General features: G+C 37.8%; 1 protein-coding gene across 1 annotated transcript; it reads right to left on the reverse strand.

Moving 5' to 3' along the window:
- Nucleotides 1-640: 640 nt before the first annotated feature.
- Nucleotides 641-23,755, reverse strand: GNL3L (G protein nucleolar 3 like). The gene is made up of 15 exons (XM_072430077.1): nucleotides 23,637-23,755; nucleotides 23,519-23,556; nucleotides 20,004-20,114; nucleotides 16,560-16,676; nucleotides 15,574-15,657; nucleotides 13,129-13,264; nucleotides 11,642-11,745; nucleotides 9,490-9,634; nucleotides 7,335-7,422; nucleotides 7,067-7,244; nucleotides 6,156-6,298; nucleotides 4,742-4,878; nucleotides 3,053-3,201; nucleotides 1,419-1,590; nucleotides 641-859 (listed from the first exon to the last, which is right to left on the reverse strand). Exons 1-15 carry the CDS (start codon nucleotides 23,647-23,649, stop codon nucleotides 795-797), a joined length of 1,680 nt encoding a protein of 559 aa, XP_072286178.1. The 5' UTR covers nucleotides 23,650-23,755; the 3' UTR covers nucleotides 641-794.
- Nucleotides 23,756-24,499: the final 744 nt, after the last annotated feature.

The following is a 24,499-nucleotide window of genomic DNA, read 5'->3' on the forward strand; positions in this document are numbered from 1 at the left end:
ATTCCTGGCATCCCTTGCTTCTTTAGATTAGCGGCCTCTCTGCCTATGCCCAGCCCTGCATTTTACAGACGAAAGTGATGCCGGTAATTGTACTAGCGGCATCACTCATGTACTGAACAGGAGCCTATGCGCGGACCCTGCGGAATTAAAAACTGACAGGTAAACTCAATATTCAGAAATTATCAGGATTATTATAATCAGGAATTATCATAGAACTTTTGCCATATTAATTGTTTTACTGTGCCAGAGATTGCAATGTAAAACCAAATGAGCAGCAATTAATTTGGTTTCACCTTGCATTCTCTGGCAAATTTAGATCAAGCCACTGCATATTACTGCATGCTCTTCCCATGTGTTCTTGTTTCGAGATTGTTTTTTCAACAAATTTCAAGTTTGGCTCGCGACTTGGTCTAAGTTTTTAATTTCGGCCCCCTGTGTTATTGATTTGACACCTCGGTTCCATAGTATATAGGGGAATCATAGTAAGCGATGTCCGTATAAGAGTCTGTCCAACTGTGCAAGACTGGAGTTCCGCTATCATTATTTTGCTTGTGAGAAACAGCTCACAACTTTGCAATGGCTTTGTTCAAGCATTATTCTGTTGGAATACACAGTGTCTAAAAACAAATTTAAAAGAAAATTCTTTGGTATAAAGTGTCTTTACTAGACAAAGGTTGATAAACTCTGATACATATTTTAAGCATTACACAACACAGTCTGTATCCATGTTTAAAAGGCAGATGTAGGGTGACCAGTTTCTGGGACAGAAGGCAAAATTCTTCTTTAATCTTTTTTCAGTCACTCATTCCAAAATTCATAGCTTGCGTTAAGGTGTCTGATAATTTAGTGGCAATTTTATCTGTAAAGAAAGAGAGAAAGGTCAGTTATGCAGAGTTTGTAGTATCTTCTACATCCCTAAAGCTAGATTTATATAAATGTTTAATTTGTTTGCAAAAAGTTAAGTCTGTATATGACTATTACATGGGTTAGGAAAGAGCCTGTCTAAAATGAATGCTTTAGTAAGCTCTGGTTTCTCAATATACCAATTCTATAAAGGATAAACCTTTTAACTGTACATATATGTACTAAAGTACATTCAAAGCTAAAGATATTCTTCTGTAAGAACAAAGATATTCTGCTCCTTGGTAAATATGTTCTTATAAGTACAAGGTGCACAGGACCTTGTGGCCCACAACTAACACAGCTTCGAAGAGTCAGGTAATAAAGGCCTGGATTGGGAACCTTCATTGTAAAATGAATCTTGGGTGGTTCTCTTTAACAGTATGGAAAGTGGATTTAGCATCATCCTCTCTAAAGCAACAAAATCACCCTAGCTTTTTCTTTTGCAGTTTCTGGTTTACTCCAAAAAATAGGTACAACTAAGGTAAAACAAAAGGGACAATCCCTTTTTGTCTTACCTGCTCTTTTCTGCAACTTTTTCCTCCTTTTGCTGGCTGCTTTTAATGCCTGGCCTTGCTGCAGAGGATCCACTGCTTGAATTTCCTTTAAGCTCGGTGCTTTAGGAATTGGCTCTGTTTCAGTCTGTGTTTTGCTTTTTGCTGTTTTAATTTCCACAGTCATAGGCCCAAACTGTCAGAAAATAAATAATACAAATATTTAAATATGCAAAAAATCAATAAATTAATGTATGGCTTTTTATTGCCATTTGCAGTGTTTCCACTCTGCATGGAACTTTTGGAGCTGTTGGAAATACCTTATGCTTCTGGACATGGTGGGAGAATGCGCCATTACCTGCTCGGGCCAATGTAGTGTACCATGAGAGAGAGGAAAGTTGCATGCTTCCTATACCCAAGCACCAAGAATTTCCCAAGGCTCTGATAGAGGAACAGCAAGTGGGATGGTTGGAGTTGGGTGGGTTTTTTTAAGGGAATCTGTCACTTGGCTGTAAAGGGGCAAATTAACAGATTCTTATGTAAAAAGACTAACTGCAAAAAACTTGAAGGTATTGGTTTACAATCTGAACAGTTGGTGGCGAAAACGGCAGATCTGGTGTTCAAAGGGTTTCTTACATGCTTCTAATGACTTGTTGTGCAGACTTGTTAAACAGCAGAAGAGCTCCAGATTTAGACAAAAAATAGCAATCATTTACATTGCCATGCTTAAAACATAATAAAAATAACTTAGGTGAACTGAGATCTTTTTTTTTTTTTTGAAACTGAATTTTTATTGAACATTTTCACATACAAAGACAACCAGGCTTATACAGCAAAACATGTCGTAAACACAGTAAACAGGGTGATAGGTACAAACTGAGATCTTAATATGCCAAAAAACTACTAGGTCAAAGGGATCCCCTCCCTTTTTTTTTTATTGTAGTATCTTTAGGATATGTGAAGCGAATCATGTATTTAAATGCCCTCCACGTAGTTGCTATAGATAACCACTTGAAGGGACTAAGACATGTCAAGTGTCATATTTACCAATGACCCACAGCTGCCTACAATGGAGGGGAACAAATTTAACTTGCTGCACCTTAGGGTTTTTTTTCTTTTTAGAGCCAACATCTATCATAAAAATATGTTTCACACAAACAGTATTATTCTCTAAAACTACACAAATGATTTGATTAAGACCAACATAAATACAGGTTCTAAAACTATTCTCACTGTGTTCCAAGCCTAATCTCATATTTCTTTGACATGAATCCAGATCCAAATCTACTAGTTACTGGACTATGACTCGAACCAGCTGACTCTTCCACGTGGTAGACACATGCTGACTTTTCAGACGTACTACTGTATAACCTACTTTTGCTTAGAAAGTAAACTTTCTAACCTACAAATAAAATAATTTTACATTTCCATATAATTTGATATAAATGTATAAAAAAGGTAAATGGGGTTACATGAAATGAAACATGTTCTAAACCAGTTGATGAGCTTTTTCCAGATCCACAACATTGATCATTACAGACATTAACACTGAGTGAGAACTGTTTGGTTGTCAACTGTAAACCTGTAATACTTTTTTAAGGTACCATAACATTGCAACACAGAGCAGTAAGTAACAGACGTCATTATTTTACTTCTACCTCATTATCTCGGTCCTCATCCATTGCATTAGCTGGTGTGTCTGCTTCTTCACTTGACTCTTCCAGCTCCACATCCTCTACCTCCTGTCCAGCTCCAGTAGTCAGATCTGAAGGCTCCATAGCTATGCCTTGAGGAGTCGACTGGATTTCTGCAAAGGCAAAATCAAAACAAAGGTAAACAACCAGTAAAAATTCTGTTTTTTTGGTTTTTTTTTTTTAAGTGCAACACCCTGTTTTTTTTGTTTTTAAAAGAATGCATCACCGACCCCTAATTTTATAAATGGGAATGCAAAGCTTCCCAGGATACCAACGTCAGGCATCTTGAGTGGCTCTGGGGTCCGCCTAGTTTAGGCATCTTGCTCTAAATAATGCGCTAAAGGGGCCATTTTGCGCAAGCAGAAGCATTTGCCAATCCCATGCAAGCAGTGAGATCAGCAAGTTTTTTTTCATCCTACGTCACCCGATCTCGCACCTGGGTCAGGTGATGTAAGAAGAACCAGGAAAAGGAGGCGAAGGTGGTGGCGCCTGGAGCGCCGGCTCCGAGAGGGATGTTGGGACGACGCGGGACCTGATACAAGACACCCCCAGATAGATCGGACTGCCCTGCAGGATTGAAGGTAAGTGTATTTTTTTCAATTTTCAGTCTAGTTCCTGTTTAATAGCCTTATATAGCTTTTTTTCATTCTATCTATGTAACTGTATCTAAAATGTGCGCATCTTTAGATATGTAAAACGTTATTTTATTTAAAAGTAGATGAACACTTCAACTAACTTTCACAGCCTTCTATAACCAAGGATGCTGATACAATTTAATTTAGTTCACATTTACAATGTAATTCCAGTTTGTTAGAACAGCTAAATATTTTCCTAAAAATGCAATGAAGGTTTACCCTAATGGATGTCATTTTTATGGATTAGTTAAGCCTTCCATACTTGATTTGTTATTGCAGAGTTTTGCCGAGTGTCCTTCTCTTGGTTTTTACAAGCCGGCACTCCCCGAGTAAAAGTAGAAATATGCACATAGATCATTAGAGAGGGCTTTTGGTACTAGCTCCGATTTTATTGGTGTTACTTTTGAAACCCACTGATCTCTAGTCTGTGGGAGGCAATGCTTATGGACATGTGGATTTAAAACAACAAGTGAATGGTGAACACTTCACTTAGCTACTTTGCGTAAATTGCTATGTTATAGAGAACATCTAGAAATGTTAAACATTTCTGAGAAATTTCCAGAAAAAAATCTTGTCTGAAATTCCTACTGTAAAAAAGCAGTGTTTTTTTTACAGTATTAGGAGTGAATTTTTTAATGTCCATTATGTTTGGTTCACAATTCCCAGGGCCTCTGTCACAAGGATTTTGGCTACACTAAGTGAAACTTAGTGAATACACTAAGGCTGTGTAGACAGGTTCAATTATTGTTGCAGATGAACAAAGAAGCACTGTACAGACAGCGCCATTCTGTTCTTTGGAGAAAAGAGAACTAGTGAGCGGCACCCTACTTTGCTATCCTTCCTTCACTTCTATTGCAGTCATTAGGATGAATCCATGTTCAATGTTGGGTGACCTCTGTACACATCAAATTTTTGCCCGACTGTTCGTGTCGGGTGAGATTCATCTGATGTGTGTATAAAGAAAAAGTATTCCCTGTTTTGTGAAGTGCTTAAACCCAGCATTCTTCCCTCCACTTACTTGACAAAGACTCATGATTGTCCAATTCAAGTGCTTCAAAGTCAAAGGCTTTTCCCATTTCTGTTACAATCTCTGCACTGATGTGTGTGGGAAGCGTATGTGTTTCCGGTGGATGTGTAAAATAACTAATTTTTCCACTACAGAAAGAAAAAGAAGGTCACTTTAAAAAAAGGCTTGCAAATGAGCAAATCAAGCAAACTAATCTTAATCATAATCTAAAACATATCTAAATTCACAGGTAATAAAGAATTATATATATATCATCATTCCTGAGATTTTCACAACTCTGCCACACAGCACAGTCAGAAGGATCACAACACTTTGCTACATTTACAGAACAGATTACGAATATGAAGCAAGCCCAATGGACAGATTGAGTAAGTCATCTTTCTGCTGTGTTCTTTCCTTCTGTAAGCATGTTACTAGGTAAAATGTAAATACTTTTAATGGTTGCATAAAAAATAAAGTTATAATTATGAAATGTTACATTCCTTGGTATTTTTTTTACCTTGATTTAACCCAATTTATTTATATTTTTCCCAAAGTAGATTCTGCACAACAACCAAGCAACTAACATTTCCAGGGCATTACCAATGACACTCCCTTTGTTTATTTTAGGAAAGGTTTATGTTACTGAGAAAATAGGGAGGTTGCCAATGCTAATCTCGCTTAGCGGATGCTAGTTGGCTGTAATGCTAATCAATGGTTTCAGTACAATGTAAAATACAACAGAGCTTAACATATATCTATATCTAACATAATATATATCTGCAGATAAGTAGTACTGACAGCACTTTTCAATTTCTAATTTGCATGCTTGTTACTGACCAGTGAGTGAAAAGGAATCAAAGCTAAAGGGGGACAGGAAACTATATTTCATAGAAAACAATGACAGCTCGTTTTTTCTCTAGGTATGTTTCCTTACACAAAATATATAATCAGTTCATTACAAACTAGTGCTCTTCAGTTCTTTGGAGCGAAGAATGGGGGGACAAGTGTGAGGTATCCTGCTGCGTTCTCCCCTAGAGGGAATGACAGAAGTCACCACAGCTAGGTAATTAGTAATCTACTGTGGGGTTCCTAGTTACCAAATATGTAAGAAGGAAATAAGCACAGAAATACCAAATGCACTAAAACTTCCATGCTACATGGCTAGACCAGACTCTCACTTTAATCTCCCAAATTTCTTAAAAATTTAGAAATTGAAGATTTTTTTTTAGCCTTGCGTACAAACTTTTTTTTGCAGTAGGTCACTGGAGCACACTGTCAGCCCTTTACTGCTAAACATAGTAAAAAAAAATGATTTAATCAATGTTCAAAGAATGGCAAACTTCATTTAAACCTCTAGAAAGTATATGTTATTCTTTCCATGCCATACAGTTAACAATAGGAACATAGAGAATTACTTCATTACCTAACCCAGTCTGACAGAACAGATTTAGCAGCCTTTTCATGATCTGGCATTCCTCCTTTTTTCAATTTCCCCTGCCGTTTAGCAAGCATGGCCAGGAACTCCAGGGTGTCCCTGAAATCGGTCACCTTGTAGTGCTGCATAATCTGGACAAGGGAACATTTCCAAAAATGTAATCTTATAAGCAATAATTTTGTTTTACATCAATCTTCCATATTGCATTGAAAAACTAAAGGTAAAATGATGTACTGGTATAGGCAAAGAGACGTTTAAAATCAGGTCACTAGCATGTCAAGTTCACCTCATGTAAAATGACAGCACCTTCACATGGGAGAAAATGACTGTCATAATGGAGAGCGGACATTGGATGTCCTCGCATCAGTCATACACTTTAATGGAAAGATGTTAGGAGCGCATCTTAAGTCTACCAAATCTATTTACTATGTGATTCACAAGCCTCAGTGTATAGAAAAAAATGTCTCTTTACCCTTCTCTGACTGAGCTAAAGTTGCCTTTATATGTGTCTCACACAATACCCTTCCCAAACACTGGAGATTACAGTGGCAGGGTTTCAGCTACAGACTATGCCATTAATCCAGAAAGCAATGGACTTAACTAGGTGTTGCGTGGCAAGATACAGGCTTGTGAAACAGCAGTAGTATTGCCAAAATCATTGCCCCTTGAAACATTTTTGTCATCTGACCAGGACCTGGACTGGGTATTTTTACCCATTTAACCCTTGCAAAACTAGTTATATAAATATGTCTGTGTCCACGATTAGAGATTCTCTTTATGTGAAAAATGTGAGCAAAAAGTAAAATGATTGTGTTCAGACTTGCATATTCTTTCTAGATACTTTTCAGATTTTACTAAAGTTACAAATCTGCACACTGGCCTTTCCTTGAGTCTATTACCTGGTCTTTATTGCAACGTCTCAGAATGGCCTCCACTGGCCCCACAGGGTCCAAAAGCTGCTCAATTTTTACACAGTTCCTCAGGATCATTGCCGCATCAGATGTGGATGTTGCCATTACAATACCTGGACAGTCAAGAAGTTTGATGTGTTTGTCAAGATGGACCTCCTGCAGGCATCTGAGTGTAAAGCACATTCATAGTATTACACATTAACTACAGCTGGCTTGCTTACTGCTACAGCTAATGTACTGAGGATACGCTACATACTTGGTCACCCCAGGTGTGGCTCCCACATTACAGGCTCGGGCCCTCTTCAAGCTGTTGATTAAACTGCTTTTTCCCACATTTGGAAAACCTGCAAAGTGAATCACAACTTAAATCTTGTCCACATGTATACTAGAATATAGATCACTAATTTTTGTAATTTTGCAATCACTTACTGACTAGACCTAAATGAGAAGTACCTGTATTGCTAAGGAAATATATACTATTTAAGTCTGTGGAATCTAAGTGCACCGGCATGGGCAGGCTGGCACGAGATTTTTACCAGCCAGGGTGTAGAGGCTTCCATCATTTAAGGAGTCAAGTAGGTACATCGAGAGGAGTGCAATATTTTAGTCTAGGGTAGTTTAGAGGGCTAGGGGATTTACAGAATTCATGAAGGTGTTCTATAACAATCTCTTAGACGCCGACCTCAGCCTGCAGTCTTCTGGGGTTTACGTTTAGCTTTAGCTCCCAAGCTGGTTTCTCCCATTCTTTTAAAAAAGGGTCGTTATTCACCTCATAGGAAGTTCGTAGTCATTACTCGCACACCATATCAATGGTGCCTGATGGAAATTTAAAAGGAAGCACTGACTGGCACAGTGAATAGCCAGGTAGTGTATATGTTTGATATACTGGCCAAGGAGGGTAATGTAACACATACAGAGCTTTTTTTTTTTTTTTTTTTTATTTAAACCTACAACACCACAATGTTGTACTAATATTTTATAGTCTATGTAAATACATAGCGAAACAAGATATTGGATCATCCTTGATTGCTAAATTAATTAATGAGCAACTAATGTAATTAGAGTTAGAACACTAAAACAGCTGATTAGATTTCTGGACCTGGCACACTGTTTACTGCTTTGAGTTGTGTTTTAGATAAGCTTGCAACACAAAGAAACTAAACATGGGAAGATAATGCTGCTTTCATATGCTTTGATAAGCCCTTGTAAATATAATTTGATTTATTTCACATGACAGAACTCAGCTGAAAAAGAGAAATTTGAAGCTAAACATCAAGGACTGTGGCACCCTGGCAATGCAATGCAAAGCAAGGATCTACATCATCATATTTTGTTCAAACAAAAAGATCCAGTGGAAAGATAATGAAGTATCAACATAATGTTGTAAATTCATGGATACAAATAAACATTTTCCAGTCTACCCATCCTTATAGTGGTTAATGACCTATGACTATGGTAGGGACATTGGATTGTGAGCCCCTTAGAAGTGCAGTTAGTGACGTAAGAATGGGCTTTGTAAAGGTCGGCATAAAAGGCCACCATATTCCAGAGGTATCTAGGGATTCCTTGAGCAATGAGCAGTTTATGAGTCTTAGGTCAGTAGAACTGACACCAATGATCTTTTTGGCTATTTGTATGGGTGACTTTCTTCCCACTGGCAAACAATATAAGAGGTAGTTGTTCTATGAAGTTATTTCAAGGAGTTCCCCCCATGTGGAAACGGTCAAGTAACACTAATATTTCTTAGGGCTACCGACTGCTAGTGTTTCGCTCTGGCAGCACCATTTTCATTCCACTGCCTCTTCTAGTGTACAGAAGAGAACTTTCTCAATGCCAACCCACTTTAAAGTCCTTTTCATGGCAGTCTTCTCATTGTGCCTCTACTCCCACCTTTTATTTTCTAATCAGTTTTGTTGAATGCCCCTGTATATGATGACCCCTTAACTTTCCTATATCAAAATAGAGAAAATTTTTGTAAAATGTTAATACTTGCATCACAAAGCCAGTGCACGCTGATGTTTAGTAATTGTCACCGGAAATACCAGTTAATGATTAAGTCTTGTGAGAGTAGAACAAATGAGTGCTTTACAGACAGCACTGTTTTGTGCTATATGTAATGAGGGAAGGAGGAGCAGAAGGTGCCATGTTCTCCAAAAGGTAAAAAAAAAAGCAGTCTGAGGTTTAATATAGCAGAACAACATCATACTGCTTTACTGCAATGTCACTAATCTGGGGCTTAATTGTCTTTGGTGCTTATTTGCAATGTTGATATCACACTTAATACACCCTTCCAGCCCTGTGTAACAGTGTACAATGACCATCAGAATCCTGTTTTAATATGCAATTATAGACGGCTTTACAAATTTAGCGGAATTCTTTCAAGTGTAGTAACGGCTTAAAAGATATCTTACCTACAACTCCTACTGTTATTGCAGTCTTAATGTCCTGGTTTCTGCAGTAGTTTCCAAGCAGTTTCATTAAGCAGTCAGCACCAACACATGCACCAGAGCTGAGCAGATCCTCAGATGCCTGGGCGACTGGTACCCTACTCTGTTGCTGTGGAAACAAATATATTTCGCATTACATAAGACACAAAAAAAAGCTTACATTTTCCAGCATTCTATATAGCACATAAATACCATATTTACAGTAATGCTGAAATAATACAGGGGCTGCAAATGATAACCTCCTACTACTGAGATTTAAGACTAGCTTTCTTCAGCTTCAATACTTTTTGAGGCCATGGTCTAAAACTGAGCTTGTAAACTCAGAAGAAAAATAGAACACAGACCCGCATAGTTATTCCAGCTACAGGAGTCAGAAAGCACTAAAGCCACTAAAGCCACTAAAGCATGATAGCAAGCTAACTAATGTTAGGCTTCGTACACAAGTGCAATGCTTCTCGTCCGATAATCGGCTCAGGGCTGATATCGGACGAGAATCTGGCACAGTGGTGTACAGTGCACATCATTCATGGTCCGAACGGCTGTCCTGCCGGATCCATGGATGATGAACTATGCAAGTAAGCGGAAGAGAGCACAGCGGTCTGCCGCTCCATCGTTCTCCTCTCTCCATAGAGCAGAAAGGTGATGTCTGTACAGCGCTTGTTCATGCATCATGCTGTCGTAAAGGATCAGGAAAAATCCTTTCCAACGACAATTATTACACATGTGTACATAGTCTTAGTCTTAGTGTGTGTGTTTTTCTTGCATAAAGAACTTTGTGATTGGAAAATTAATCATGTTCTTGATATGTCACGTGACCAGTCTCTCCCCTAGGCTTTTTTGCCCCTTTGTAAATTCACCCCTTAAATCAACAGGGCAGAAGTGATTTTGACGTCTCTAAAATAAATTTGCATTCTGCAGTGTTTCCTAGGGCAGTGCAAAAGAAGAGTACAAAAGTCATGGGTAACCTGTATACAGGTAGTTACATACAAGACGGGGACTATAGGTTTGTTCTTAAGTTGAGTTTGTATGTAAGTCGGAACAGGTACATTATTTTATTACATGCAATTAGGACAGATGTTTGTCTCAACATATTATTAAGCAGCGTGGTGTCAGTTACTGTATAAAATGCTCACTGTGAGCTAACCACAAACAAAGCAAAAAAAAATCTTTATGGAGCCTAGACATTCATTACCTTCTTGAGCAAGCTGTCTTTTGACATGCAAACAGAAACAACTGCAGAGTTTGTCTTGGTCATTGAAAAGTTACAAGAGCTTGCAAAACAGTTCATCCCTTAATATCACCCATAACCTTAGCTGTGTTTAGCAAAATATTTCTTCTGCAAGTCATGCTAACCCCCCCCCCCCCCTCCAGCCTCCGTCCTGCACACGAGCGAGCAGGGAAGCCAGTTCGTATGTAGGAATCGTCTGTATGATGCATGTCCTTAACTCGGGGACTACCTGTAATCCCAAAATAGACAGATATAACACAAAGTCACACACATAATATTAGTATATTGGGTAAAGCAAACATTTTGTCTGCAATTGTGGCAATTAAAAAAAGTAGAACTCTGGCTTTGCTCTGCTCGAAAGAAGTTAAATTACAGTTCATTGAATCAGAATTGCACAATCATTCATCTAAAATATTAAAGGCTTTAAATAATACCTGTATGCCTTTGGTCTTTGAAACATCACAGATCATATTACCTTGCTTATTTAGCGCATAGTGACACGGTCTTTTTAAATCCCATGCTCTACCTAGATATAATCATCCTCACACTCCTCACACTGCTGTACTTTTCAGGGATTGTGTCACCCCCTTCCATCATGTCACTGTTTAGGCCCAGTGGTTGGTCATTAGGCCTAGGAACTGTATCATGAGAGAAAGACACATGTTTCACTACATCCATAAGCACCAACAGCAACTGATACCAAAGGAGCGTTAGTGGAGTGAAAATTGGGTCAGGGAAAGAGGAGGTAGGATTTCAAGAGACCTTGTCACTTTACCAAGAAAAGGCAAGGTGCCACATTCACTTTAAATTTTTCTATATTTTTTAGCAGTAGCCCTCTGGTACATTTTTGTAGACTGAACAATTCAGAAACTCTAAGAATTTAATTACCAAGTTCTTATTTTGTTGCTGTGTAGAAGCTTTAAAGGCCACAGTAGGGAATTCATTCCGCAAATATTTTAGCCATTTCTCCACTATGGGTTTGGACACCAAATCTGCAATAAATATATGAAAATCAGTTAAATGTAAACTTCACTGTAAACCATAATTTATCACTTCCTGAAATATACCTGATTTAGCATCAGATTTCAACTATTACTTTTCTTTATTTGTAAACATCACTGTCCAAATCAGTACTTATTGTGAGTCACTGTATGTAAGCTATTATTTATTGTTTCTGATCAGAGCTGGGGTGAAAAAAAGTAATTTAATCATGTACCAAGAATGTAACATTAGTGAATAATGAAAAAGGGTATTTTATAACCAAATTCCAAACCAAACACACATCAGAAATGAAGGAAAAGTACACTTTAAAGTTGACCTAAACTCAAAGATGTTCTTTGGTATATTAAAATGTTAATTGGGCCTGAGCAGTACCCTTTTCTGGGAAAAATTCTAAAACACTTTTAAAGCCTTTGTGCCTACATCCTCATAGCAGTATATCTGAAGAGTGAAAAACATGGATGCTTCGTAGCCATTAGTTTAGTTTGTTGGAATAAAGGAATTAGTACAGTTACAGAAACCATTGGAGAGCTGTTATGTGCCATGAGGGTCCGTCATATCTTGGACAATCTAAGACTAGATACTCAGGCCAGAAATTATAGCTGGCTCTATCTTAAGGTGCGTACACACTTCCAATTTTTATCGTTCCAATCGAACGACGAACGATCGATTGGGCAAAAAATCGTTCGTATAAAACCATATACTTTATTAAAAAAACATGGGTTTGTTATTGTGTGTACAATATCTACGAACGATCGTGTCGTTACCTCTATGTGCAGGATCGGTGCTATACGATCGTTCATATATATCGTGCAGGAACGTTCGTCGTTCGTTTTCTGACGATAATAATTGGAAGTGTGTACGTAGCTTTACTTGTTGCAGAATCTAATGCACACAGTAGTAAGCAATATCAGTAAAGAAGCTGAGCCTGTAGAACTGTAAGGTAAGGGCAGATTGCAGTTTAATGTTTCCTAAATGCGCAATTTATTTTTCCTTTTTCCCACGTGGCCTGTAAAGGTTTGGAGACAAAAAAATGCTTGATAAAGTTGATATGCACTATTAGTATCTGGTATAACATCGCTGCAAGAAACTAAAACTGCAGTTTAATAAAAAAAAACAAAAAACAATTCAAGTATTCTATAGATCAGCAGTATGCATTGAAGCATAAGAAAGGAGGACACATTGCTGATCTGGCCAATAAACTAATTTGCTATTCCTGACTGCTACCCAAACCACAAAGTTTTCAGAGCCAGAGTAAAAAACTTTAACATTTAATTAAAAAATGTTTGTACTTATTTCTTATACACTGTGATGTTTTTGCAATACTGCAATATACAGTCTTGTAGACTCTAATTATAAAAATAAATGGCAAATACCTATTTTATTAAGAACTAGGACCAACTTCTTATTTGTTCCGCTTTGTACCACAGCCTGCTCTACCTGAGGGCATCGGCAGCCCAGGGGATCCCTGGCATCCAACACTTGCAGGATAACATCAGCAGCATCAACCACCTACAAGACAAAAGGCCACAAAAGTTCAAATATCCCATTAAAACACAAGCATATAGAAGACGTTTCCATACTTATTTTAACAGTGTTATTCCTTGCAGAAAGAAAGTAGACCTAAGCCTAATATGTAAGCGGTCTACTGCTAATTTGTGCATAAACAACTACTCTATCAAAATAGATCACACACGTGATCAATAATCAGCCCTTCCAATTGCAGGGTTCAAATGAGTTGACAAATAGAATTTCCCAGTCGGATTTGCTCAATCTCTTGTAAACATGACACAGCTTGTCAAAAATGATAGTAATCAAAATGTCTAATCTGTCTACATGTGATTATTCAGTTGGGTATTGAATTTACTTAAGACTCATATTGGATCAGATCATTTATTCAGATCAAAGGTCTCATGTCTATCTAAAATATGTTTTAGGCCTGGAGTGTGAAAAGCTACTTATTCTAGTAACAGGGGTAGAAATAATTTCATTCAATTGTAACAATAAAATATAGTTTTTAATTTACAGCGTGTAAGTTCAATTTGTGCTTTTTCAATAATAATGAAGCATAATTATGTTCTACTGTTGCCCTCTCTTAGAACAAGTCACAAGCCTACAAAGACAGAAAGTAAATTACAATGTCTTGGTGGAACTAGATTTACTATTTTTCAGCAAAAGAAGACACATCGACGCCCATTAAAAAGGAAAGCTACATGTGCTAAACTGTATGTGCTAAACAGTAATGAACAGATGAACTACAAATATGGAATATGTACTACCTAAAATTAAATGTCAATGAAAACAGCAATGTTTACCTTTAATTGGTGTCTATGGGAAAAAATATACATAACCTAAGCAAGTAGTTATTATAATTATTATTGTTATTATTAATAAACAGGTTTTGTATAGTGCCAACATATTATGCAGTGCTGTTCATTAAATAGGGGTAGCCAATGACAGAAGAATACGGACAGTGACACAGGAGGAGAGGACCCTGCCCCGAAGAGCTTACAATCTAAGAGGTGGGGGAAGTACCAGACAATAGGAGAGGAGATATGTAGAGGTGGGAAGTAGTGAGCGTTTTAAAAGACAGAAGAAGATGGGTAGGCAAGTTTTAAAAAAAATGGGTTTTAAGTGATCTGTTAAATGCGCAGAAAGTAGGAGCAAAGCCGAATAGGGCGAAGAAGACCATTCCAGAGAGTCGGGGCAGCTCTAGAAACATCGGTGCAGCTGTGCGCGAGGAGGTTTTAAGTGAGGAAGTCATTAGTAAGTCATTGGAGGAGTGAAGAGAGCGGCTAGGGGAGTATTTTTCTATCAGGTCAGAAAGGTAAGTGGGACAAGAACTGTGGAGGGATTTGAAGGCAAAGCACAGGAGCTTGAATTTGATTCTAAGGTGAAATGGAAGCCAATGAAGAGAACTACAAAGAGATGCAGCAGAAGGGAGTGATGGGAAGGATGGATGAGTCTGGCTGCAGCATTCATAATAGATTGTAGAGGATAGTATTGCTATAGGAATATGCAAAAACACCTATAACCCCACAAGGTGATTACCCAAATGATGATTATCTCAAAGTCGCCAATTGCCTGTCCAGAGACATTTGCTATACGTGCCATTGAATAAGCCTGACAATTGAGTGTTTAGGCAGCAGGAGCTGCATTGTGGTTGGTGTGCCTATTCTCAGACTCCATTTACTTTGTCTCTCTCTACTATTCTCTCTCTCCATTTACTTTGCTTTACTACTTTTATGCAAAGTAATTCTATTTTATTTTCTCATTAGGCTTAAAGGTTTATGTCCAGGGCCATGGGATGTCCTGGATTGGAGATCTGCCTGTGTATACTGTTATGTGTTGGTCATGTTTATGAATATTTATTACATAACTAATGATAAGAAATACATACTGAGCTTATCCACTTTTTTGTTACAGTGGTTGTGCAGGGTGTCCAAAGGGCTTCAAAGCTAGACCTCTGTAAATAGCATTCACTAATAGAACTGGTCAAACACACTCCTTTACCTTCTCTGCAATACAAACCTGTGGGAGGACATTGGGAATGTGGTTGTTACTCTATAGTAAGCTATAGCTTACTATAGTTATATAGCTATAGTTATATAGAACACCAAGATGGAAGGGCAAGAAGCAGCATTTTCTGGTAACTGGTCATTTAAAACATTTCCATGTAAATATCAGTAGCAAACTGTTATGTGTGGGGAAAAATAAAAAAATTTAAATTGACTTTAAAATGTCAAAATGTCTTCAATCAAAGCACAACCAGAACCAGTGACTGCAATATCCAAAACATATTATAGAGTGTTAGTGCTGACCTTTTTAAATTCACGGTAATACGCTTTCCTGGAATTCTCATTCTCCAGCTGCTCATGTTTCTCCAAGCTCCTCAGATCGGCTTCCTGCACACAGAAATATTACATTATCACTCTGAAACTGAGCATTCAACAAACACAGTTTGACTGATTTATGAACTTCACACATATAAAATGAATATCTGCTGGAAAAAAAGTTCAACAGTTACCTCATATGCACCAGACTGCTTTGTTTGCTATATTCATACAGCTGCCCTATATTGATAAAGCCAAGCTTGGCTAGTGTGGATGTTTTATCACTGCCAGCAATGTCACTAATTCTATACACTATAACATGCTTCATACCAACAAAGACCATTTAATTCATACACAAATAATAATCATTAACATGTAGTATACCTCATACAGCCACATATTAAACCCTGCAAGTACAGAAAATGTGCTCCTCATTTTCTGAGGTTGGGGCCATTTACTGGCTAATATAAAGACCTGCTCTTCAGCAGGTGTAGCTCTATGCAAACTCTATAAATGTTCTTCCTTTGGCAGTTATGCTTAAAGTGCAACTCCAATTTTTATTTGTTTGGCCTTGTCTTGGCATTGCTGGTCCTATTCAGACACAACAATACTCTGTCATCCTGTTCATTTCCTCTGAGCCCGGCCTGTCATTTACATACACATTACAAGGCATTGTTTCTCAACCAGGGTTCCTTCCTCAGGCCGGCATTGCTGGAGGACCCGACGGGCTTGTGAGGACCAGGCAAGCCCTTAATTCTACTCCAAGTGTGGCTCGGGATTACCACTTTCTGTAAAGAGATTTCACCCCGAGCCACACTCGGGAACACCACCAGGTGGGTTAAAATGACCAAAAACCATTATAGCTTCCTTTATAAATCCTCCATGCAAGCAACGATCCCACTTTCAAAATCATGCAGTCACCAAGGACTAGAAATGCCATAATAGATCAAGCAACCTATTTTCCAAAAAATTACCTTCTGTTCAAACTCCCTCTGCCGTCTCAGCACATCTTTTTGGAAGGTGTCCAAGCTTCTCCTCTTGGCCATCTCTGTCTGCCTTGCAGCTTTTTGCTTCGCTCTCATCTCTTCCACCTGCAAAGAGAGTAAGTAGTTAGTCAGCACATATATTGCAGTACAGACAGCTTACATTCAGACCTAATAGACTACAATTCCCAAAGCACCCTGCAAATCAATTATTTTGGCAAGAGTTGCAAAATTGTAACCTTGTAGCCCTGGCCCTGATCAAGGCAATATTTTATTGTCACACAAAAATATAATATACGACAATAAAATAATATTTATATATATATATATATATATATATATATATATATACATATACACACACACACACACATAGTTACATGGTAGGTCAGGTTGAAAAAGTTCAACCACTAGGGAAATAATCATATCCCAGAAAGAAATAGAACCCTATAGACATAGTTGGTCCAGAGGAAGGCAAAAAAACCCTGGTACATTTTGCTTAAAAAGGGGAAAAAAAATAATTCCTGAGACCATGAGGCAATCAAATATTCCCTGGATCAACTGTCATTGTTATTTTTACTTTAAAACCTTAGAACCCAGTTATATTCTGTGCTTCTAGAAACCATCCAGCTTTTTCCTAAGGCAATCTATAGTAATGGCTGAAACTACTTCCTGAGGGAGCCGATTCCACATTTTCACAGACCTCACAGTGAAGAATCCCTTCCTTATCCGGAGCTTAAACTTCTTTTCCTCCATACACAGAGCGCCCTCTTGTTCTTTGTAATGATGTCAAAGTGAATAATGGGAAGAGAGTTCTCTATATGGACCATTTATATATTTATACAGGGTGATCATATCCCTCCTTATACGTCTCTTCTCAAGGGAGAATAAAATCAGTTCAGCTAATCTCCCCTCAAAGCTGAGCTCCTCCATTCCTTTTATTAGTTTCCCTTCTCTGCACTCTCTCCAATTCCACAACTGGTGTGAACTGGTGCCCAAAACTGGACTGCATATTCCAGATGTAGTCTTACTAATGCTTTGTACAGAGGCAGGATTATGTCTCCATCTCTATTCCTCTTTTAATACAAGAAAGTGTTTTGCTAGCTTTACATATTGCAGCTTGGCAATGCATGATGTTATTAAGTCTATGATCTACCAGAACCCCCAGATCCTTTTCCATTTTTGACTTCCCAAAAGTATTCCTCCTAGACAGTATGAAGCACGCATGTTGTTAGCTCCCAAATGCATAACTTTACATTTATCTATATTAAATGTCATTTGCCACTTTCGGCTGCCCAATCAAACAGTACACCCAGGTCTGCTTGTAGATTATAGACATCCTGTATGGACTTGGTTCCATTACATAGTTTGGTGTCATCTGCAAACACAGAAATGGTACTTTTATTCACCAAACTCTATATCATTTTTTTAAGATGTTAGACAGTAAAGGTCCCAACACTGAACCCTGGGGTACACCACTAATAACCTTAGACCATTCAGAGTATGAATCATTAATTACAACTCTCTGGATGCGATCTTTAGGCCAGTTCTCCACCCATTTACAGATGGACTTTTTCAAACCTATTGACCCTAACTTGCATATTTACCATCTGTGGGGTACAGTGGTAAATGCTTTAGCAAAGTCCAAGTAAACTATATAAACGGCTATTCCACACTGTCTACCTGTTTACTTACTTCCTCATAAAAAGAGAGTAAATTTGTTTGACAACTTTGGTCTTTCTTGAAGCCATGCTGACTATCAATTATAATATTATTTTCTAGCAGAAACTCCTCTATGTGGTTCTTAATCAAACTCTCTAGGTCCTTTCCAATGTGTTGGTATATAGTATTTTAGGCCGATTTCTCCGTATTGTACTTCAGAGGGTGCCCAGTTAAAGGTACATTATACCTCATCTGGTGGGAATGCCCGAAAATACACAATTATTGGTTTGATGTGTTTAAACAGTATTTGGAAAATCCATATCAAAGCATCCAAAAGTAGCCTTACTAAATGTTAAATCTGAACATTGTATGTTTCTTCGATTTCATTTATTACAATTCATTTTTACAGCAGCTAAACAAGTGTTAGCTAAAGCTTGGAGTTCAAATACACCAAGTATAACACAAGTAAAAAAAAAAAATCTCATGGTATCTAATTAATGTCAGCTATTTTACATGACAAATTCCTGAAAATGTGGGAACCATGGATAACACATTATTTACCTACTAATTTTGATAAATGTTTATACAATAATTAGAAAATCAATAAACTTTCCCAGTGTACAGCTACAACAGTAGGAGAGGGCAGAATGATGACTTCACCAGTAAGCTCTTGTTCCATCAAAGCCCAATTATGCTCTGGTACCAGTAAATATAAATACTTAGACACTTCAATAATCTCCATCTAATTAACATCACACAACTCACTCAAAGTCCTGAAGAAAGTGAGCTATAGTTGCTGGTGGTATAATTTCATGAAAATATTAGTAAAGGCTGATACCAAACCACAAAAGTGCATTATTCTTTCACTCCTACCATCATACAAACAGATGTACAAGCAAATATGTTTAAAGCAATGTAGCTTGCAAAGGGGTTTTAGGCTTTAGGTGTTAAACTCAGATTACAACTGTCTGGATTATGAGACTGAATAAACAGAATTAAAAATCTTTGGACATGTCCAAATTCACATAAATAAAATACAAATATGTATTTAGCCATTTGCCTGGTGTTTAGCTTTAGTAACTCCAGCCGTTGAAGTTTTTAACCGGTTCAAATATTACAACTAAGTCACCTAACTTGACTAAAAAATATCATAAGAGTTCCTCAAACTGGTAATGTTTTACCTGAGCTACTCTTCACATTGATCAAAAAACATCTCAGACTGGTAGCACAGTTCAGAAATGTAGAACATGATGAGCTTACCATATACAGTATCCTAATTTTAATCTGATTCAGTTGTGCAAGTGATTGACAGAAAGAAATATGCAACAATATCATAAAACAATATTAATTAAAATATTAATTAATTCTTCAGGTCCCTCGATGGAGCTGGTCCTTCCCACGATCCGGTCCCTCGTTGTTCTGAAATTCCTCTTCATGTTGGCGCTGAAGAAGCGTTGGGTGCCAACATCTTCAGTTGGCCCATGAGCCTTGTGTTTGACACCTGTGCATTAAATACTGAAATCCCAAAATGTCCCATAGCATAAAAGCCAAAGACATCCAGTAAAACATGGTTTTGTGAAGGTGTTCAGCACACTTGTGACATCAATCAGGCACAAACTGCTTACAAACAGGCCTAATCCATTTGAGAATTTATAACACCTGCCCCATTTTTCCAGGATGACATACAGCACATCTGAAAAAATATATCGCACTTGGAATAAACCTACATATAATGTAAACTGGCAAATGACAAATAGCTGGATTCATGCTTACCCTTTTTTTCTTCTGTTCGGCCTCTTTTTTAGCCTGTTCCTTGAAGTGAGTTAGGTTGGGAACTCCAGGATCCTTTTTGACATTTTTCCCAGGATTCTGCAGATGGTTCCCCTGATGGACAAAACAAGACAATGAACCTCTGGTGTTCCGGGACTTTATTGAAGAGAAATTTCTGAATAAAGTTAGTGAGCATAATAATGTTTAATGCAACATCTTCTGCAACATCTGCAAACAATCACCTAAAACCTAAGACATATCCTGCTTTTTCTTTCTTTTTTATTATGGATAAAGTGGTAAAGAATCAACATTTCTGTCAGGTTTATAATTTAAGAAACGTCTTACCCTGCCCCACAATAAATGTCCCATTTGTGCCAAAGATGGGTGCACTACATCAAGTGATTTCTGCTGGCAATATGTGTAATTTTTCTATGTAATGGTGACATGAATATTTTGACCTCCCTTTTTTCCTCTCATGTATATATTTGTTTGGGTTTGTTCTGAAAAAATACCATATTTTTTTCTTCTTATACATTATTGGTTTTGTTCCTATCCTTTGTGAAAACTTCAACAACAAAGAAATGTATACCAAGGTCCAGTATCATTTGAAAGATTTACTGAAGTTCTATAGGCCAAATGGAAGACGTAGCATGAACTAAAAAGTATTCTGTATTCAAAACCGAAGTTCTAGTATCAATTGGAAGATATACTGAAGTTCTATAACCAAAACAGAAGGTCTAGTATCATTTGGAAGATATACTGATGATCTCTAACCAAACGAAAGGTCTAGTATCACTTGGGAGTTTTACTGAAGTTCTATAACCAAAACGGAATGTCTAATATCAATTGGATGATATACTGAAGTTCTATAACCAAAACTGAAGGCATAGTATCAATTGAACCATATACTGAAGTTCTATAACCAAAACTGGAGGTCTAGTATCAATTGGAAGACATACAAAAGTTCTAAAACCAAAATGGTAGGTCTAGTATCAACTGGAAATATATTGAAGTTCTATAACCAAAATGAAAGGTCTAGTATCAATTGGAAGACATACTGAAAATCTATAACAAAAACAGGTCTAGTATCAATTGGAAGATATACTGATGATCTCTAGCCAAAATGAAAGGTCTAGTATCAATTGGGAGATATACTGAAGTTCTATAACCAAAACGGAAGGTCTAGTATCAACTGGGAGGCATACTGAAGTTCTATAATCACAACAGAAGGTCCAGTATCAATTGGATGATATACTGAAGTTCGATAACCAAAACTGAAGGTCTAGTATCAATTGGATGATATACTGAAGTTCTATAACCAAAACTGAAGGTATAGTATCAACTGAACCATATACTGAAGTTCTATAACCAAAACTGGAGGTCTAGTATCAGCTGGAAGATATACAAAAGTTCTACAACCAAAATGGAAGGTCTAGTATCAAGTGGAAGACATACTGAAAATCTTTAACCAAAACAGAAGGTCTAGTATCAATTGGAAGATATACTGATGATCTCTAACCAAAACGAAGGGTCTAGTATCAATTGGGAGGTATACTGAAGTTCTATAACCAAAACGGAAGGTCTAGTATCAACTGGAAGACATACTGAAGTTCTATAATCACAACAGAAGGTCTATTATCAATTGGAAGATATACTGAAGTTCTATAACCAAAACAGAAGGTCTAGTATCAATTGGCAGATATACTGAAGTTCTATAATCAAAAGAAAAGATCTAGTATCAAATGAAAATATACTGAAGTTCTATAATCAAAACTGAATATCTAGTTTCAATTGGTAGACATACTTAAGGTATGTAGCCAACTAGAAATTTTATGGAGCCAAAACAGAAAATCTATTATCAATTTTAAGATTTGTTGGGCATTCAATAGTCAAAACAGAAGGTCTAATAGCAATTTAGAAATTTACTGGAGTTCCGTAGCAAAAACCAAAAGCCTAGTATCCATTGTAAGATTTACTGGAGTTCCATAGCCAAAGCCTTAAGGTCTAGTATCAACCTGAAGACTCACTTAAGTTCTATAGCTAAATCCAGAGGTTTATTATCAAATGAAAGGTTTAGTGGAGTTCCACAATGAAAAGCAAAGTTTAGTATAAACTAGAAAAATTTTCTTAAACTCCATCCTTAGGCATAGATTCAATTTTAGATAAATGTATTTGCTGAGCCCAGAAAGTTCACGTCTGGTTTGGCTACGGAAGTCCAATAAACTTTGCTATTAATATCGGACCTTGGTGTCTGGGATTTTGTTGAGTTATTTTCATTTTAGTCAGTGGCACTAAGATCTTACCCAACTTTCTCTCCATGTGTGAAGAACAAAGGGACCTTAAATAGATCTGACGAATAAGCAGATAGGAAAGGACAGAGGGCGATAATAACAATGTCAGAAATTGTAAGTTTCTGCTCCCTACTAAAATGTGTCCACGTTAAAGAGATCCATAATGACTTTCTGTCCTGTCACGAAGTGATACGTTTTTTATTTTATTTTATGAAAATGGGCTTTTAAGGAACAGAAGGCCCTTTTAACAAAAGAACTCATCGCTCTTCGGATGTTTTAATTGCTATAGAGCCTGCCAGCTTTTACGCATCCAGGCTCAGTGGTTAGTACTCTGGCCTTTGCAGCGCTGGCTCCCAGGTTGGAATCTCAGCCAGGGCAATATGTGCATGGAGTTTGCAGGTTCCTCCAGGTACTCCGGTTTTCTCCTACATTCCAAATACATATAGTTAGGTTATTGGCTTTCCCCAAAAAATTGACCTTGAACTGTAGCAAAGACATATGACTATGGTAGGGACATTAGATTGTGAGCTCTTTTGAGTGACACAACTATGGATTTTGTACAGCGCTGCGTAATATGATGGCTCTATATAAATACTATGTATTAATGATTATTAAATATTATTATATAATTATATAAAGAACTGCTCCTTTGCAAAACAAACCTGGCCAGCAAAGCATTCACAACTGCCCCCCACAGCGTAAGTGGTATCATCCACTGTCTTCTAGGTTACTATTGTGTCCTGTAGCAGCAAAGAGACTGGCGGACACAACCATAATGTTCAGCAGGGGACAGAGTATATAACGCACCAGAAAGCGTGTTGAACGTCACATTTCTTATGGCAGCTTCACTCAAAAGAAAAGCAGTCACTCCAGAGACAAGAACTGCGACAAGTAAGTATTAATTCACATTAGTAATGTATATATATATATATACACACACAAATGTATATTTATTCACTTGTTAATTTTAAGCACATTACTACAGACATGACTTTATGCATTCTAAAGAGTACAAATTCGCCAATCAATTTTCCTGAAATACAACAAACACACTCCATGCCTCACAACACAACTTCACATATCACCACATGCAGCCGCACAGCATGCTGGGATTGTAGTTTCCCCCGAGCGCCAGCTAATATTCTTCTACAGCCCCACGAACTCCATTTCCCAGCATGCCCCGCTCCGCCCACAGCCCACGAGCCACACGGCATGCTCTGCCAGTACCTGTGGTTTGCCGGATCCCTTCCCCGGTTTTCGGTGTTCTGCGGGATAAAACAAATATATTAGTGAACGGAAGCCTGAAACGGGTGGATACAAAAACAGGAACTCGGGAAAGACTTACTTCGTCGCGACATGGTGTCTCGGAGAATGTAAAGCAGAGAACCGTAAAAAGAGGTGTCGTGAAACAAGAGAGAACCATAGTCGCATCTGTTGTGGGCGGAGCCTCTGTTATGGGAGAACGACAGCCGTAAATGAAAAACATAAACATGGGGTTATATCTATTTCTAAGGCTTGTTTGACGTCAGGGAGAGCGTTTTATTGAAACTTAACCCCAAAAAACACACATTATCGCAGTTTTGCATTTATGTAATTAGAGCACTTGAATTGGCCTTGGTATGAGTGTTTAGTTACTGTTTAGCTGAGGTCAGCATTGGGGAGAGGGAAGCAGCTCCAGCCAATGAGGTGTTCTGCAGCACCAAGAGCCTATTGATTGGTTGGTAGACCAAAGCAATGAGCTCATTGGTTAGCTGTCTCTTTTTCAGGGTCCATTCTTAGACTGTGGGAGGGACAAGACCTTTAAATGTACCAAAATAAATGATCAAACCAAGGATAAGGGGGCCAATGGAAAGGAATCTCAATATCTACCAAGAAGTTCAAAAGATCATACTATCATCATAGTTCATGCTTTGTTTACTGGTTATAAAAGATTCACATAACCCCAAAACTAAGGACATTATTTATAAATGATTCCCCTGTCAATTACTTTGAAATTCACTGAGAAATCTCTCATTTCGGTTCCTATTAAAACAATGACTGCTTCTGTCACATAGTGGCCACTTGTGAGGGTGCTTAGCTGTCAAAATAGGAAATCCTGTAGAGCAGCAGTCCCCAACTTGTGGTCTGCAAGAAAGAGAATTTTTGTGGTCTGTGGCCCTGGCTGGTGCACCCCCCAATGGGGTCAGGAGAAGGACACCGCTCGGGGGG

This window comes from Pyxicephalus adspersus, chromosome Z (assembly GCF_032062135.1).
Source record: "Pyxicephalus adspersus chromosome Z, UCB_Pads_2.0, whole genome shotgun sequence".
Classification (NCBI taxonomy): Eukaryota; Metazoa; Chordata; class Amphibia; order Anura; family Pyxicephalidae; genus Pyxicephalus; species Pyxicephalus adspersus.

Excerpts from the sequence above, each read along its gene's own strand:
- GNL3L (XM_072430077.1), bottom strand. Across the intron at positions 13,265-15,573 it reads ATTACCGTGAATTTAAAAAG|GTGGTTGATGCTGCTGATGT; the intron begins GTCAGCACTAAC and ends TTTGTCTTGTAG. Across the intron at positions 4,879-6,155 it reads GTTCTGTCAGACTGGGTTAG|TGGAAAAATTAGTTATTTTA; the intron begins GTAATGAAGTAA and ends TTCTTTCTGTAG.